Source organism: Pyrgilauda ruficollis, unplaced genomic scaffold, assembly GCF_017590135.1.
Source record: "Pyrgilauda ruficollis isolate IOZ18807 unplaced genomic scaffold, ASM1759013v1 scaffold54, whole genome shotgun sequence".
NCBI classification, from domain to species: Eukaryota; Metazoa; Chordata; class Aves; order Passeriformes; family Passeridae; genus Pyrgilauda; species Pyrgilauda ruficollis.
In genome coordinates, this window is record NW_024527044.1 from 8,641,248 (window position 1) to 8,659,372 (window position 18,125).

The 18,125-nt window shown below is 43.4% G+C and overlaps 1 protein-coding gene across 8 annotated transcripts in view; it reads right to left on the bottom strand.

The window, feature by feature from the left end:
* Positions 1–17,161, bottom strand: part of HMBOX1 (homeobox containing 1) — a 62,588-nt gene extending 45,427 nt beyond the window's left edge. For 3 of the 8 annotated variants that reach the window (XM_041480904.1, XM_041480899.1, XM_041480903.1), the window contains exons 1-2: positions 17,072–17,126; positions 11,609–11,692 (exon numbers count right to left, since the gene is read on the bottom strand). In XM_041480904.1, the coding sequence (XP_041336838.1) occupies positions 11,609–11,631 (23 nt within the window). In that variant the 5' untranslated portion in view covers positions 11,632–11,692; positions 17,072–17,126. Of the gene's footprint in view, positions 1–11,608; positions 11,695–17,071 lie in introns of those variants that run through there. The other 5 variants (XM_041480906.1, XM_041480902.1, XM_041480898.1 and 2 more) reach the window with 4 other exon arrangements.
* Between the last annotated feature and the right edge of the window lie 964 nt (positions 17,162–18,125).

Sequence of the window (18,125 nt, forward strand, 5' to 3'; positions counted from 1 at the left end):
TACAGAGACTGTTGTTTGTGCCCTTTTGTTTTTGATAAACCACGGCTACAGAGACTGTTGTTGCTCAGTAATTATGGCTGCAACTAGATCCCAGAGAAAATTTTGCCCAGTGTTAAGTACCCACCAGACAGGAATCTCAGATTTCTGTGGTGGCCACAGATCTGAGTTTTTCTGGACAAGTTTTCACCAGTTATGACATGAGATTTATGAATCTCCACTCTTTCAAATCTTAACTACAAAGAGTTTGAGTTGCCCTAACTTTTGTTGCTACCTTGAAAAAAAAAGATAAAAACACACCCAGCGGAAATTCTAGTGGCCTGTAGGACCCAAGTTGATCTGACTGAAGTTGGATTTCTGAAGTTAGGAACTTTTGAACCTGGAATGTTGTCACAGATTGCCTGCCCTGACAAGGAAAGTGCAGCACATCCAATTACTCCTGAGTTTTCATTTAAAGAAATAAGTCTTCAGCTTTTTCCCCTCCAAAGACTGGCTTCTCAGGTAACTCGACCATCCTGGTGGCTCAAAAAACAGAATCATTTTTGACTCCTAAACTTCCCAAGGTGCCACAACAAATTAACATTATTTGCTGCAAAGCCCAGAAATGGAACTGAAAAATCACAATATGGTCCCTTAATTGTGCTTCTTTCCTAAGTCTCCTGGCTACAGATCCAAATGTCACACAAACAACAAGATCTCCTCCTTCAGAACTCTAGATCTTGAGAAGAAGGGATGGCAGATGGAGGGCAGGCAGAACTTGGCAAGCAGAATACGGCATTTTCCATCCTTCTCGGGAATCTTCTCGTGAGTCAAGGGTTTATTACCATTCCTGCAGGAGAGCAGGGTGAAGAGATCACTCAAACTCCAGGAGACGTGACAGAGCTGATGTACAATCCCTGAGAGCCAAAGCAAACCACAGCTGAGGGAAAGTCAAGGAAGAATTCCAAGGACCCTGTGAAAGCCAGGAGAGGGACGATGGCTGTCAGGCTGAGAGACCTTCCAGGGACAGGGCTGCCTATTCCTCCCCACAAATTTTGAGAATGACTCCTCATGTCCATTTCTGCCCTGGCACAGAGAAGTTCCTAACAGGAGTCATGGAATGACTCAAGATCCATAGCTGGGGCTGAAGAACAACACTGAGTACTGGCAAGTTGGAGTAGAGCTGAAGTAGAGCTGTAAAGACAAAGCCAAGATGCACAAATCCACAAAAACGGCACTTGCAGCCTGGGAAATACAGAAATGAGAAGAAAATCCCATCTTTGTCCTCATCCAGCAACTACTGAGCTCCTTACATTGTTTCATGGGAGAAGGAAGCAGGAGGACAATGCAAGGGGATGACTCCCATCCAAGAAAATGCCTGTGTGAGAAGACAGACGTTCTACATCCACATCAGCGCTTCAGCCCAACGGGAATGCGCTGTCCTCCGGAAAACTGATTACTGGAAACATCCAGGCCATTTAAAATTTTCCAAGACAAGCACCTAGACTGTTGAACCACAGGAGGGCACGGCAGGCAATGCAGCAGTCGACCTGCAACTGACTGGAATTGTAACCACCACAATTTGGAAGTGGCATCCCAGCCTGAGACCTTCGGAGCTTGGCGGGGAGCATTTGGAAACAGACGCTGTGTTCTAGATTTGGCCTCTGGAGGAGGCAGGGCTGCTCCATCCTCCTCTCCCAGCTTTGGGAGAAGTGTCACAAGGACTTACTGACTCATCACAGCCAGCTCCAAGCAGCACCGTTTTCAAAGAAAAAAATCTCTTTAAACATCTGGCCTTGAGGTGGTTTCCACTGGATATGCCAGCTTACCCTTCCTCAGGGCAACAGCCGGCTTGGGCATTTCTTGCCAGTGTTTCTAATGTCACCATTTCCCAGATCATTTATCTGTCAATACCAAGTTTCATGTGCTCAAGTTCTTGGTTTGAACTGGAGAATTTAATGAGCCAGAGCCTCCAACCAGAATTAACTCCACTCGAAATTCCTACTTTACAGACTAACATTTAACAGTATTTAAAACATACTTTAAATTATTTAATCGTCCATTTATCACAGATGCAGAAACCCAGAACTTTTGTCCTTGTAGCCCCGTGAACTAAAAAACTCCCATCTGACAAATACAAGACTTTCCAGATGGCTTCAAAATTGTCAACAGACAATTTTCAAAACACAGACTCATGGAATTAAAGAATGGTAAATGAAAGGGGCTGTAAAATCATTTAGTTCCATCCCCTGCCATGGGCAGGGACACATTCCACTACCCCAGGTTGCTCCAAGCCCTGTCCAGCCTGGCCTTGGACACTTCCAGGGATGGAACAGCCACAGTTTCTCTTGGCAACCTGTTCCAGGACCTTACCACCTCCTGAAGCAGTTGGTGGCCATGGCCAGCGATTCTCTCTAAAATTTGGGTGTCATTCCTAATTTGTCTAAAGTGCTAAGGCTCAGCTCCTGGATCTGGGTGCCCAGGCCAAATTAATCTCCTTTAGTAAATTACACACAATGATTTGGTGAATCCTAACTGTCCTTTAGTGAATTCCAGCTAATGAAGGGCAGAGTTCTCAGATGCAGGGGCAGGGGTTGACCTCTTGCTGCTCGTGGATGTATGAAGGAAGAGCTCGGGCCTCAATTTGTCCCTCTTTGACACAGCTGAGCTTGTGCAGGAATTTCAATTCACAGGGATGCAAGGCAAGGCGACCCTCTGCCCCAGGAATAAGACATTCAATGACTTCCAACTGGTGTTCTGGAGTCCTGTTCATCAATGGACTTCAAAGCCTTGCAGAAACTAATGTAAGAGTAGCAAACCTAATGTCAAATTAACTCCATGATACTGTGCCTAACACAGCCACTGGAAAAATGTGGACAACTTGGGAAGAAAAAACAACAAAAAAAACCACCTAAAATCAATTATCTTCTCCATGCAAATAATTAGTCCAGCCCTCTAAAACTTTTAAGGCAACTTCTGGGTAATCTTTAAGAGGTAAGAACACCGAAATTAGAATATCTCCCTGCTGGTCTCACTAATGTCACAGAGAGATGCCCAAAGTGGCTGGTTTTTATTCGCACAGTCAGCAAATATTGCACTGACACATCTCACTCGTCTTCTTGATCTGGAACTCTTGTTCCCATCTTCACGTGCTTTTCTACACAGCCATGAGATCTAGAAATAATGCTCCTGAGGGACTTTTATGATTGAAAACAGCTGCAGGAACTTGGAAATTTCCATTAAAACCCCAAAACAAATATTGCAAAATGTGGTATTATTGAACATGTTCCAACATTGCCAACTATCCACAACTTTTTAATGAATAACTACAGCAAGCATTATTTCAAACTGTTACTCGAGCAGGGCTTTGGTTATTTTCCCTTTTTAAAATATTTCAATAAACTTATCCTGTTTAAAGATCAATTTACAAAGCAGTTAATTAAATCAACCATTTTAGAATCACCCTAATTTCATTCACCTCATTAATGAGTGAATATTCTCCACGACTTCATCCCCCCCACACTGCAGTAAGAGCCTCTTATCCTCCTGCACTCCTCTGGCTACCTTTAATTCAATTTATTTCCCCCTCTTTTTCCTTGTGAAATACAATCAACTGCAAAAGTAGCAAGGAATAAAATAAGATAGAGACAAGCAGAATGATTGGGGGGTATAGGAAAAAATCAAGATGGAAAATACTTTTCCTGAGAACAGGACTGTGGAATGACTTTGCTGTAAGCCAACTTTGCTGCCTGTGTAGCAAAATATCCTCTACATCCCATGCCTTATCTGCTGTCAATACTCTCACCAATGACAATGAGCTGTCAAATTTCCTTGGGGAGACACCCCAAAAAAGAGAGATAACCAAGGAAGAACAGCTGTGCATTTTTCTCCCTGAAATTTTGCAAGCAAAACTTCTGCAAATTTCTGATTAAGCTCAAAACTAAAAGTGCCTGATTTTTTAACAAATGAATCTTGCCCTTTAAGACAAAGTTTCTTTAGGTTCTGGCAGAAAAAAATTAAGTAGCCTAAAATATCAAACTTATTTACATTCCTTACACTAAGGTGGCAATCATCCCCAAAAAGATGGTCCAATTCTACCATTCTAAAGCATTAAAACTTCATGCTCATCTTTCAAAGCTCATCCGAAAGCAACCAGAGATACCTGAATATCAGACTGAAGGGAGAACTCTAAGGAGGTAAATAAAAAGGAATTTATTTTCCAGCCCAAACCTGCAGATATAAAATATCTAGCAGGTCCCAACCAGCCCAGTGCAGCACCACTCCTCTTCTGAGGGGACTTTGTGGAGTGGAGGCTGTTCAGGGGCTCCTCTCACCAGCACTGCCTGTCCTTCTCATTCCATCAAGATTTATTTACTCTTTTTTTAAAATGAATTCCACCCTTTGGATGTGGGGTTCCCTCCCCATTTTGACTCCTCTGATCTCCAGTGCGGATGCAAGGTCAGAGTGCTCTCTTCCCCTCTTTTCCTGCACTGTATAGAGAAAGGTAAGGAAAAACACATCAAGAGCTTCTCACCTGCTCTCACAGCCCAAGCCCACGCTGGTACAAGAATCATTTACCCAACACTTAACTTTCTAGGTGATGGAGCACAGCAGAATAATCCCATAAAAACAGCTACAAGCTAAGTCCATGTCCAATTGAACTCGCAGAAGTTCAAAGCAATTCAATTACCCGTTTGGGAATAAGGCCAGACAGCAGCCTTAACACCTCTAACACTTGAGAAAATGGCTCTGGACTCTTTAATGATCACAAGAAATCATTTTTTCCACTCTTCTACTCACTGTAGATGAGTAGGAAGCACTCTAGCATCACTGAGGAGATGCTCTTCTGCAGAGGTCCTTCTCCAATTCCCAATAAAATTCACAGCTTTATCTAATAAGCAAAGCTCAAGACTTACAAAACCAGTTGAGCTTTCTGCTGTAAGACCTATATTTGATATAATCTGCATAATATGGATGTGGGCAAGAGCCAAAGTGTTCAGAACAGGATCCTAAGTCTGGTAATTGGTTTAAGAATGATTCTGATCAAGTCCCATCAACTGAGGAGAGCAGGATGGGGAGAGATGCCAACATTTACCCTTCTCTGACACACAGCACAGGGTAGGACACCCCTGCACTGCACTGTCCTGCTTACAGGAACATCCAGGATTTGTCATTTCATTTATTACAGCACCAGCATTTTTCACAACATCACAGGCACCTCCTTGGTGTCGCTCACTGCCATCTCACCATTTAAAGGGAAGAGCAAAATCACGACACAAATTGTGGCTTTTCAGCTGAAATAGGTTTTTCCAAAGTACACAGCTAAAAAATCACTTGTACAACTCATTACTTAAACCAGAGTTTTAACTACCATCACAGTTGGAAGTAGAACTCCTTAACCTGCCAGATTTTTCCTGTGTATCTGTGCATCCACTACTGAGGGGAACTGCAGCTTGAACAGCTCTGGAGGTGGATGTCCTCCTGATATTAAAAACAGGCATTAAGGATGGCATTGCTATTTCCAAAGCAATGTAATTTGTTTATCACCTAGTCTGATATTCAACCACCAAATCCACATGAAGTACTGCTCCAGATGCTCCCTATGAGCACCAGTGACTACAAAGAAACTCCACTTCCAGCTGCCCACTCTACATTTTTTAACCCTGGTTTAGGTTGTGCAAGCTTGTTTCTCTCTCCACACATATTTATGAGATCCAAGGACCAAGCATAGTTTCATTCAGTCCTTCCTCTCCCACACAGAATTCCGGGCTGGTGTTGGTTGGAAAGGACCTTAAAGTTCATCTGCCATGGGCAGGGAAGGCACTGAGAGATGAGGTTGATCAGGGCCCATCCAACCCTTCACCCCATCCCAAGGGATGCAGCTGGTTCTTACAAGACACTCAAAGGAAGGGATTTAATTGAGCTACTGACACGTATCACCAAAAAAATCCCAGAATGCCAGAATGTTCTGATCTGGAAGGGACAGACAAGGGACAGACAGTCAAGCTCAGAAGCAAAGACTGTGACCTTTCTAGGGCAGCTCTAAGGCACTGCTGGAAGAGAATTGGGGCATTGAGGGCATAACAGTATTCAGTCTTCTGAAATTCAAGCTTTGGCCTTTTCTGTTCTTACTAAACAAATTATTCTCCTTCAGTTTGGAGGGTAGGGAGGCCCTGGCACAGGTTTCTCAGAGAAGCAGTGGCTGCCCCATCCCTGGAAGTGTCCAAGGCCAGGTTGGACAGAACTTGGAGCAACGTGGGACAGTGAATGGCATCCCTGCCTTTGGAATGAGATGACCTTTAAGATTCCTTGCAACACAAACCATTGTGTGACTCAATGATTCATAGCAATATAAATATTTCAGAACCACCTAAAACTTTGCAACATATTAAGCAAAGCTGCCTTCAAAACCAGGAGCTGATGCTGTGAATTCTGAGGCGTAACAGAGGATTAAGGATCTGACTCATCACTTATGCTCATCAGTTGCAACTCCAGTATTTTCAGAGGAGTTGTACCAGTTTTCAAAAGAGAGAGAGAGAAAAAAAGAAAGAAACCTCAGGCCTGAAGTGCTGATCATGTCAACGAACACAGAACCATCCTCATCCATACGTTTGCATAATTATCTCCTGCAGTTGCAACTCTGGGTTCTGATTTTCAAAAAAAAAGGACTCTACTCCCATTCATCCTGATTCACAAACAAAATGTAATTCTTGTAATGACTGTTCTCATCCCAGGGAAACGAGAGCCTCGTGCTGCAGCAAGGAGGGAAATCAGGCTCCGAGCTGAGCCCCAGTGTCAGCAGCTCTGTTTAGGGATGCAAAACAGCGGCTCTGGAATGCAGAGCTCTGCCACACGCCTTCGATCAAAATGGGGACAATTAATAAGAGCAGCCTGAAACTTCTGAAAATAAATCCGGCGTAATCAAATGCTCACCGCTACACAAATTAGAGGAGGCAAGCTGAGAGCAGAATATCAACACATCGTTTCTTCAGGAGGCTTCAAGTTTCTTAGCTGGTTAAAGAGCCCCAAACCCCGACTCACTGCTCTACACAAGCTGTTCTTCCACTTATTCTCTGAAATTCTCTGCTGATAAAATTATTTTAATGGATGCTGGCAGTGAGCAAACCCAGTCATTTTGCCACTTGGGTGAGTAACTTACTCTGCTTTACATCTCTGGGAAAGAGAGAGAGAACTTGAGATTGATCTTACAAGGCAAAAATATAATATAAATGGCAATTATTGTCATAATCCAAGTCTTACAAAAGGGACTGACCTCTGACTAAGCACAGGGCTGGCAGCCAGATACTTCTGAATTCTACTCAAGGCACACACTGATTCACACTGACACCTTATCTGTCTAACCCTAACCTTCCTTACTTCCAAAATCTGGGTTTCCTGCTATTGTTGCAATTCTACAGCAACAAGGCAGGAATTCAAACTCTGAGCCTGGATTCAAGGGCAGAATGAGGGATCAGCAGAACTAACAAACAGAGAGAAGAACTGTAGTGGCAGCTGAGTGCTGAACCAGGGCCCAAAGCCCAAACCTGTGCCAAGAGCAAGGAAGAGCTCTTGGATTTGGGAGCCAAAGACTAAACTTTGGATATATAAGCTCTGTAACAGCTCTCAAAGCAGGACTTGTGTGCTTTAGTTACAGTACATCTCATGAACACACTGAAATAGTGTAATCCACGTGAAGAAACAGTCAGTAAAAAAGTCATCAATCAAACTGAGACATGGCCTGGCCTAGACACCAGACTGACACATCCCTGTGTGTGTCCAAGGCCAGGTTGGATGGGCTTTGGAACAACCTGGGATAGTGGGAGGTGTCCCTGCCCATGGCAGGGGTGGTACAGGATGAGCTTTAAGGTCCCTTCCAATCCAAACCCAAAGCACTCTGAGATTCTACAATAATTCATCATTTTCAACCGTCAAGATCACAGGGTACAGTGCTGTCTTCTGCCTCCTCCATTTAATTTCAAAATTTGACCAATTCTTTATTATGACAAGGCTTCAATCCTTTATTAAAATGCAGGCAGAGTCTCAGAACTCTTCTCCATTAATTCTGCCACCTGGGGTATCTAAATACTCCAATCACAAGATCCTTGTGAGGCAGGGAAGCAACACTACACTAATTTTTGTGACCAAGAGCTCCCAGAGGGGCTGAACTTTGGACAAGTCCAAATGACTCCTTCAAAGTCACTCAGGAATTCTGCAACAAGGCAGAACAAGAGCCTGGCCAAACTCTGAGCATTTTCACACATACAGGGTTCATCTACAGCATCACACATGACAAAGTGCAGGACAACTTTCAAGCAAAGCCATCACCAGGATTTCCACCATCTCTTCCATACATGAAGAAAAAGAGACATTCTGAAGTATTTCAGGCACCCTCACTCTCCTTCAGGATCTATAACAACTAAAACACTGTCTTAAAAGAGAAATTAATTACTTCAGAAAATTAAAATCCAAACTCAGCAAACAGCTGAACCTCACCTACCCGTTTTTGTGCTTAACTACAAAGCAAATTATTTTCCACTAGAAAAACAGTTTGTAAGTGCAGTATTACTGGCACAGCCTTAGTGAAGACAGAGATTACACTTGGAGAACTCAGGAATAGATAACAGTGTCTCCTTGAAGAAAATAAATCATAACAGCAAAAACCATGGGCTTCTGGCCACTGCTGCTTCCATACTGGAGTTGTATTTTAGTTAAAAGCATTTCAGAAAGAAATTAATATCCTAATTAATGCTCTTAAAGCAACAAACATGTCTTTGTGTAACCCAGACCCAAACCAGGGGAATTTCCTGCATGACAGACAAGGCTCAGTGCACATTCCACACTGCCAAGGCCACCACTAACCCACGTTCCCAAGTGTCACATCCACACAGCTTTCAAATCCCTCCAGGGAAGGGAATCCACCACTTCCCTGGGCAGCTGTGCCAAACCCTTTTGAGGAAAAAACTTTACCATACAACAAGATTTTTTCTTTAGGTCACTTTTGCTACGAAATCATGAATTAACTCATGTGGTTTATCTTAAAGTGAACCAAAGACTCAGGCAGTTTCAGTTAAAAAGCTAAAAAAGCCAAATGAATGCTCCCAGAGTCACCCACTATTTACACAATACCTTGTCACCAAAGACAAAAGGAGAAAATTAGCTGAGTTTTCTGTTACCTGAGTTTAATTCACCTGTTCTGTGTCACATTTCAAGGACACTGCACAGGTACAGCTCAGCCTGTGGTGATTTTCTGAGCCACTTTAAGTCCAGTACCTGCTCTTCAATCCGTGCTAACTTGGTAGAAGTCACACTCTTGTTCTTTTCTTCCTGTTGTTTTTCCCAAATGATGACAAGGCTTCAATCCAGTCCTTCCCCATCTGCATTATTCACCCTGATTTTCTTTTATTCACTCTCCAGACTCCCCTGCCATTGCTGGCAGTTAAATTCATAACCACTGGCCTGATCATCCAGGTAAATTTGAAGTGACGACAGTGAAACTGTCTGGTTCTATCAGAAATCATACACTGAGGGACGTAAAACACACTGATAGCCATAGCTCACTATTAACACATATTAATTAATCAATATGGACTACAAAGCTCAAGTAATTACTCCCATATTTATGGGGAGCCCAATAGAGATAAAGCTGTTTTGGCTACAGGACTTAATTTTAGATAAATTCTTAATTCCTGGGAAGCCAAGATCAAGAGTTCTGTGTTCACACCATGCCTCAAACTCCTCTCCAGCACTGACTCTCATCCTACTAAGGGTAAAAATAGGCAGTGAAATAGTAACTGCACCCGAGTGACTCCTGCTCTTAGGAGCAACCCAACTCTGACCACGGCAGCTCTGCAACTCTTCAATCTTAATCTTCATCATTATTTAAATTCAAACTTTAAAAAAAATTTTTAAGGCTCCATTTTCTTCTTTCCCCTTCACAATCCCTTTTACCCTTTTAAAAAGATATCTGTGGTTTAATCTGGAAACTTTCTATCTAAATGGGTCATCTTGGCCCATTTCCTCTAATTTAATACTCTCTAATTCCCTCCAAATATGTTCCCCCCGGTTTTCCCTCAGTCAAAAATGATTCACCTCTACTTTTACAGCATCTTCCATGGACATACTGACTACACATACACTGAGATAAATCAAGGAAGCTGCTACTGCTCTGCTGGGAGGTGGCAGCAGAAAACTGCACAGGGGCAGAACATGACTGAAATTGAGCTAAAGCACAGGAAATTCAAGCTATGCAATTCCCAGTCTGGAAATTTCTGACCAAAGCCTGACACAAAGCTCTGAGATGTCCTTGTGCTCACTCAAAGCACAGAGGAGCTCTGAGGTCACCCAGCAAACTCCAAATTACTGGGATAACAAAGATGCCCAGGGTGATGTGGCCTTACCTCCAGACTTCTCTCCTGCTGTGAACCAGATCTTTACAATTTCAAGTGGTGATTTTAATACTGAAATCCAACATACTTCCAGCTAAAAGGAAGAAGAGGAGGTGGCTCAAGGGACTGGAAGCAAAATAGGAAACCACCAGTTTTGAACAGAACACTAAGCCACTGGCAATAGAAAATCACTAATTAATGGCTTTTTTAAATCCTTTAGAGTTTGGTATCCAGCATTAAATCCCTGTCAGTCATTATTTTTTGCTGTGACTCCTTCTACAGAAGGCTGTTCTGCACTGCCACTTGCACTATCACTGTCCAAGGATAGATCTTCATCCTTGAAATAACCCATCAGGGAAAATGTGATGCATTCACAGCAGCCCAGCTCCTTGCTACCTATCCTGCAGAAAAGGCTTCTCTTTCCAGACCTGACAGAAGGAACAATCTGAAGTCAAGAGGTCAAAGTATCTCAGGATCTGATTGCAGGGGATGAGCATTTGGCTGTGCCTGTAACAGGGATATTGTGAACAGCCACACAGGACTGCCCAGTGGGAGATGAGTGACAGCACAGTGCAGGTCGAGCCCTTCCTTTCAGCCTGACAAGCTTCAAAATTTGAATTTATTTGCTTATTTATTGAAGAAACAGCATAGAAACCAATTAAATTGAAGATATATGACGGAAGTAATTAAAAGGAACAAACTGATTTCAAATTCCACAATGAGATTTGGACAACCTCAACTGGCACTGAAGACACTTGAGTTGCTTGGAGTAACACATCCAGCACCAGGGTTAGGTGAGGTACCCCAGGTTTTCTGTCTCTGCCAGAGGCTACTAAATTGAAGGTAGCTCATCCCTTTCAGCAAATCTAGAGTGTTCAACTTTTTATCACTCTCATTTGTTCAGTTGCTGTACAGAGATCTCTCCTTTAACACTGATTTTTCTCTGATCAAGACTGATTTTCTAAGAACTGCATCATTTCCCTTCTGTTTTAGTGACAGAAATGCAGAAGTACAAACAGTACATAAGCCAGACCAAGTGAGCAATTCAACATTACTACACCCTAATTTAAACATCCAGTTAATTTACTATTCCAGGTTTAAATCTTCCACTAAACCAGTGAAACTCTCCAACTCAGCCAACTGCTCATAATCATTGTAAGCATTTCCCTGCTCTTTTTAGACAATTTAACAGAAGAACACCAAAAAATTACTCTCAATTGCTATGAGTTTCTTCAGCTTGTACTTACACTACTGGAAAAGTTCTGAGCATACTTTACATGAGGATGGGACGTTACAAAGCCTCTTGAGGGTCTTCAGTGTTATTCACCATTCTGTAAGACACAAGGAAAAGATCCAAGAACATTAGAGATGTCTGGGAGAGGCAAAGAGATCCAATCACATCATTCTGGATAATCTGTCACTAATCCAGACTCACAGACTTCAATGCACATGGTAGATTCTTACGGAGAAAGTTGATGTCTGGTGTTGTAATCAGTCCAGAGACAAAAATTTAAATTACAATTGATTTCTTTCGGCCACAAGTAAATTAATCTATGCAATCATTTAGCCTTATGACAGTTACCTACCCTTTTAACTCACAAAAGCTATTAAAAGGATTATTTGGCCAACATCCGCAAAGAGCTCAGGAGACAGGTACTGTGTTCTGAGGAGGAATGACCTAATAGAATTTTCCTCAGCTATCACTGCTGATGTCTTTCTCCACAAACTAACATGGACTGAAAGTGCTCCAAAAGTCAAACTATTAACCAAAAGGAAAGAGAAAAGCAGGATGTTATATCCAGGCAGAGCTGGGATAGAAAATGAGTGGATACAGCAGCACAGGGAGCTGGGAGCACAGGGATAATTTTCTCTGCTCCATCTGTAACATCAGCAATTGTGGATTGCTAATCCATGGAGAGCAGGCCCTTTAGGTCCTGAAAGGGGCTCTGAGGACTCTCTGGAGCCTTTTCCAGGCTGAACATTCTCAGCTCTCCCAGTCTGGCTCCAGAGGGGCTCCAGCCCTCGGAGCAGCTCCGTGGCCTACTCTGGTTTCACTCCAACAGCTTCACGTCTTCCCTGTGCTGAGGACCCCAGAGCTGGACACAGAATTTCACATGAGGTTTCACAAAGCAGAGCACAGGAGGAAAATCACCTCCATCAAGACCATCAAGTAAAACTGTTACCCCAGCACTGCCAAGGCTGTCCCCAAGTGCCACATCCACACGGCTCCTAAATCCCTCCAGGGATGGTGATATCATCTCTACGTGGTTTTCTCCCTTTTTTCCTCCATGAAGAACCTCATGAACTTCCAGGACCAAAGGCTGGTCTGAATGAGCTTTCCCAGAAGTGGAAGCACTCAGCTTTTGACCACCAGCTTTCCTGGGAGGTTTAAGCCTGTCCGTAAGAGCCTTCTCCCACCCAGCTGTGGTCAGGGAAAGCTCTGGGTGTTTCCAGGGAGGGGAGGTGCTGAGAGTTGGCTGCTGCTCTTCCAGAAGAACTCATGTGGCCCACACTGAGGCTCTGAGCTGCCTCTTTCTCTCCAGGAAAAGAGGTGACCAAGACAAATTGTCCCAGCAGACCCTCACAGGCCACGTTCTGTGAGCTGGGAGAGAATCAGTGACACCAAACCACTGATGGATGGAAGAGCCAAACACCCAGGTCCCTCCCTGTCAGCCACCCCAAACCTTTTAGAGAGTCTTCCCCACAAAGCCCCTCCTCTGTCAAATCTCTTAACTGCATTTTAAACATATTCCCCGAGGCAGTCACAAAAAAATATGAGATCATGCTGCTGACTTCTTGCCAAATTTTAATACAGAGAGCTGTTTTGTTTTCCAAAGAGGAACAAATTAGACTGAATATATACAAACTTTCTGAAGGTCAGAGGGGCTAATGATAAAGAACTGGATTCCTCAGAGAAAGATCTGCTTCCAGGGTGAGGAGTATGGATGTAGCAAAGAAGAAAACCCAGAAAGGAAAAACAAAATCGTCTTCCATCATCATGAAATGCAGGATTAAAAGTAGAACATGAGGAGATGAGATAAGAGAAGCAAAGAAAAGGCTGCTGTAACTCAGGTTTTGAGATGACAAAGGCAGGAGGATGATATTAGTGATAGCAATGAAAGAGGGAAAAGCTGGTATGGACCTCAGATGTTTTAAGAGAAGAGCCATTAGGATCTAGACCAAATTTGGGATGCGATTAGAGGAGGAAGATGAGCTTTTCCAAGAGACTGCAGATCTGTGAGTGCAGACAGAGGACGAATGGATTTCAGCAGAAATAAACAGCAGCAAATCCATGAGAAAATAGGGATAATTCTCTGCTTTTGCTATGTTAAAGTACCAGGCAGGTTTACTACACTCAGAATACAACCACAAACCATCCCAGACGAAGTAAGGAAGGACAGGGAAGGCTCAGGTCTGCCTTGGGAGCAGGGCTGGTGAAAGGAAACCCAGCTCCAGAGAAAGGAGAGGAAGCTGGTGCTTCCTCCAGGCGCTGCCAGCCCCAGCGGCCGCTATTGAAAAGGGGCACAAACAGTCTTTGACTCCACGTTGGTCTAAAGTTCAGTGGCACAGAAATACCTTCCCCACCCCCAGACACATGTGAGAAGTTGCTTCAATGCTTTTGTAGCTTAAGGGCACATCAGGCAGGGAACAAGCAAACCCTTCACCTAAAATCTGAGTCAAAACAGTTCAATCCTGACCAACATAAATTCCATCAGCAACAAATCCTGACTCTGAATCATCATTCAATATCCCCCTTTCCCTCAGTCTCCTTTTAGCACCAAAGCAGTCTGAGCACAGCAGCCAAGGCAGGTGTCACCACTCTTTGTGGTGATATGGGAGTAAGAACTCACAAACCTTTGCCCTTTTCGCATTATTCATTAAATAAATTATCTGCTAACCCAGGGAAAACACAACCAGCTCCCCTTCCTATTTCTGGTAGAGACAATAAAAAAAAAAAAGTCACTATTAATATGGAAATCATGGCTGCAGTTGTAGAATCAGATGTAATGAACAATCTTGTCCCCAGCTTAAGTTGCTATAAAGGCAGCTTAAATTTACAATGGATGAGTCTTCATGGCAATCTGTTTTTCAGATATTAAAAATCTCATTTTCTCGGTGCCAAGGACAAGTGGAAGTGTGAAGCACTGGAGTATCAACTCTGCATTTGTCTCACTTGACATGAAATCATTCTCATTTTAGTTCTGATTTTTAATACATTCTTGGGATCCCCTTCAGTTTTCTTCATTTCTCACTGTGTGCAATTAAATGTTTTGAAGTAGAGTTCACCCTGATCCACAACACCCAGCAGAAGCAAGGAGAAAGTCACTTGGTAAAGATGAGGCTGATATCACTTATTTGGAAGAGAAACTAATTTTCTCTTTTAATTTCTGAGTGACTCACACAGTATAATTTTTTTTTTTTTTAAAAGCCATCATTTCGTATTTCACTAATACCTTCCTTGGTGAGTTCTTAAAATGGCTTTACAAATAACAAACTAAAAGCTTTTGTCTTTGGGGAAGACAAACATCAACATTTTGACCTAAGTAAAACATGAACAGAGGGGCTGAATTCTTGCTTAAAGCCACCCAGGGCAGTGGCTGAACACAGCAGAGGCCCCACCACTACAATTGTCACACCACTCCTGAAATGCAGAACCACCAAGGTCCAGGCTGGTGAAGAAACTCAGCCCTAAGAACAAAGTTCTACCACTGCTGAACTTGCAGTAAAGGCAGATCCACAACTCCACGCATAATTACAAACCAATACTCTCCTAGAAACGGTAAAAATTAAAAAATTTAGGTCTTTTACTCAATGTTCAGCTTAAGGTCTGTAGGAGTTGTCAGGTCTTCTGGGTGGACCCTGTGCACACGTGTGTACACATGTACATGAACGTGTTGGGGAGGTTCAGTCTGGACATCAAGAGGAATTTCTTCATGGAAAAGGTTGTTCAACATTGGAATGGGCCCAGGGAGGTGGTGGAGTCCCCATCCCTGGAGGTGCCCAAGGCACAGCTGGATGTGTCACTTGATGCTGGGTGACAAGCATCTGTCAAACGTGGGACTCATTCCAGCTGGATGAGTTTGGAGGTCTTTTCCAACCTAAATGATTTTGAATTTAATAGGCTTCTATACACTGAGGTCAGTGTGAAGTAAAGCTGTCACCTGGTTTAACTTCTGTCCCAGGACATCCTGCCTCAAAACTAGCAAGAGACCCAGGATCCATCCCCTCCAGTTCATTCTGATGATTAATCACCCTCTCCACTACAAATTTGTACTTAATTTCTACTTGGAATGTGTCTGGCTTCACATTCCAGACAGCAGCCCTCCTTTGCCAGCTCCAAGTCCTTTATTCCTGGGAGATGTTCAGACAGGCTCTTATTTACCCAGTGCTTTTAAAAGTCCAGGTACTGCATTTGTATCAAAACTTAAATTCTTCTGGGTACACGCACAAAAGTAGGACTACTGTCCAAAATACTGGAGCTAATCTAGGACTCTCTAGCCCATTTTCCCAAAATAGGCATATTAGGGAAAAAAAAATGTAAAAAAAGCTCTGCCATATGACTCGAGGATGTGTTTTATTTGTGCCCTGGGAAGCAAGGCTAGGAACCTTCTCCAGGCACTGCCACCTCCTGAGCACACCCCATGGCTTGGTGACGTGCAGCATCCAGATTCACCTGGAAATCCTTTTATCCAAGCTTCCTGCTCAAGCAGGGCCACCAAAGCCAGCTGTTCAGGACCATGTCCTGAGTATCTTCAAAATTTAAGACTTCATTTTCTCTGAGCAACCTGCGCCAGTGAGTGGAAACACTTTTTATGAACATAAAAATGCTTTAAAAAATGCTCAGAAGTCACCTCCAGTCACTGCTATTTTCATTCTTACTGTGAGTGTGTTGTTTACCAAACCTTTCACAGTACAACCCTGCAGCAGGCCATATTTTGGGATTATGGTGAGGGAATGCAGAAGCTCCTTGTCAAGTTAACAAGTTTACAATTTTTTTATGGAATCTTGTTTTTTCTCTGAACTCTGAGGGGAAAACATCGACAGCAGCCTCTCCCCTTTGGAAAACAAACGCCTCAATCTTATGATACAGCCACAGCTTATCATTTATTACAGGTAAACGTAGAAAAGCAAATAAATGATTTCTCCTACAATATGCCCCGCAGCACATTTGCACAGGACAATTAGCCAAAGATCACAGTCAAAACTGTTTCTCCCTTCTTCTCCCTCCCAAATCCCATGCAAAAGAAACCTCCTTTCACAAATTTATTCGAATTTCCTAGAGCACGAGGCAGAGGCCAGGCTGCATTTTGAGACAGACTGGCAGTAGATCCTACTACAGAAAAACTGAGGTCACAAAATCATGACGTTCTCCAAACTCCAAGGCTTCCAGAAAGGCAGAAATGACCATCTGTGAACGGACCCTGAGCTGCTCCAGAAGTCCCAGAGATCCATCAAAGGCAATGCAAGCCCAGTAAAAGGATGTTATTTAGTGTTGCTTTGTCCTTAATGGCAGCTGGAAATGAAATTCTGTCACCAAGCCACCCCTGCAGACCCATTTGAGCAGAGCACCCAGGTTGTACCTTGGTTATGTTTACAAATGAGCTTCCAGCCTTAACATCCCAACCACCTACACTCCTGTATCTCCTGGATTGCTGCATGTTCACCCCTCCAAACACGGCTAAAAGCTTGCCTGGAATAAAAGAACATACCTGAATTGGCTTTTCCAGCTGAAATGACGTGTGAATGTCACCAGCAGAAGAGTGGCAGCGAGGCACAAACTCCTGACCAGTAGGGACAGCCAATGACTGCTACAACCCCATTTCCTTAGGGATCAAACAGGTTCTCAGCCACCTCAGATCACTTTGAGCACTGAAATGGGGGAGGAAGAGTGAATTAGGAGTTACCTGACTCCTACAGGGCTACCAGAGGTAAGACAGGCCCTGGAGTGAACTGAGATTTAAAGCCCCTACATGACACCAGCAGGGTTTGCAACTTCAACTCCACTCTAAGGAACACACCTCCATCCCAACAAAACTGATGGATGGGAGACTTCCAAGTCCTTGAGTCCAAACATACAATAAATGAGAGACTCCTCCAAAAACCATCCCATTAACACTAATTATCTTGATAGTTTTCTGTGAGGGATACAGGGACACAGGAGCCCTGGACACGCCTAGCAAAATGAGGTGGTCTAGTGCCCAGCACAACGTCTGCACGCCATGAATCCACCTCCACGGCAGACTGCTTGTCCCAAAGGGGATTCAGGAGTCCACTAGGAAGAGGAACTCACAGATTCTGTGGGAAACTCATAGATTCTGTGTGGGAAAGGGTAGGGTCAACAAGGGACACTGCAGAAGATACAACAGCTCCAAGAAATCCAACTGGATAGGAAGGGACCTTCCTTCATCCATGACTCTCCAGGGAACACCTCTGTAGATGCCCCAAACCCTCTTTAGTGAATTCCAGAAACTGCACTTGGCATTGGGTCCTTGATAGAGGAACATTAATTGCAAGACAAGGGCTTTGAAATGTGTTGATTGAATCAAACTTGATTTCCTTTTTATGTGACTTGATTTTAACTTTTCCTGTGCCAAATCAGGGAACACTTCCAAAAGCTGCATTTTTTCATAGAGTGGTCCCCCATGCCTGGAATTTGCATTTGCATGGACGTAAAACCCTCGGCAGGGACAGAGAATTGCAACTACACAATCCAATGAAGATGCTCAATACAAGAAGCACATTCAGGTGAATTGAGTTCAAGAA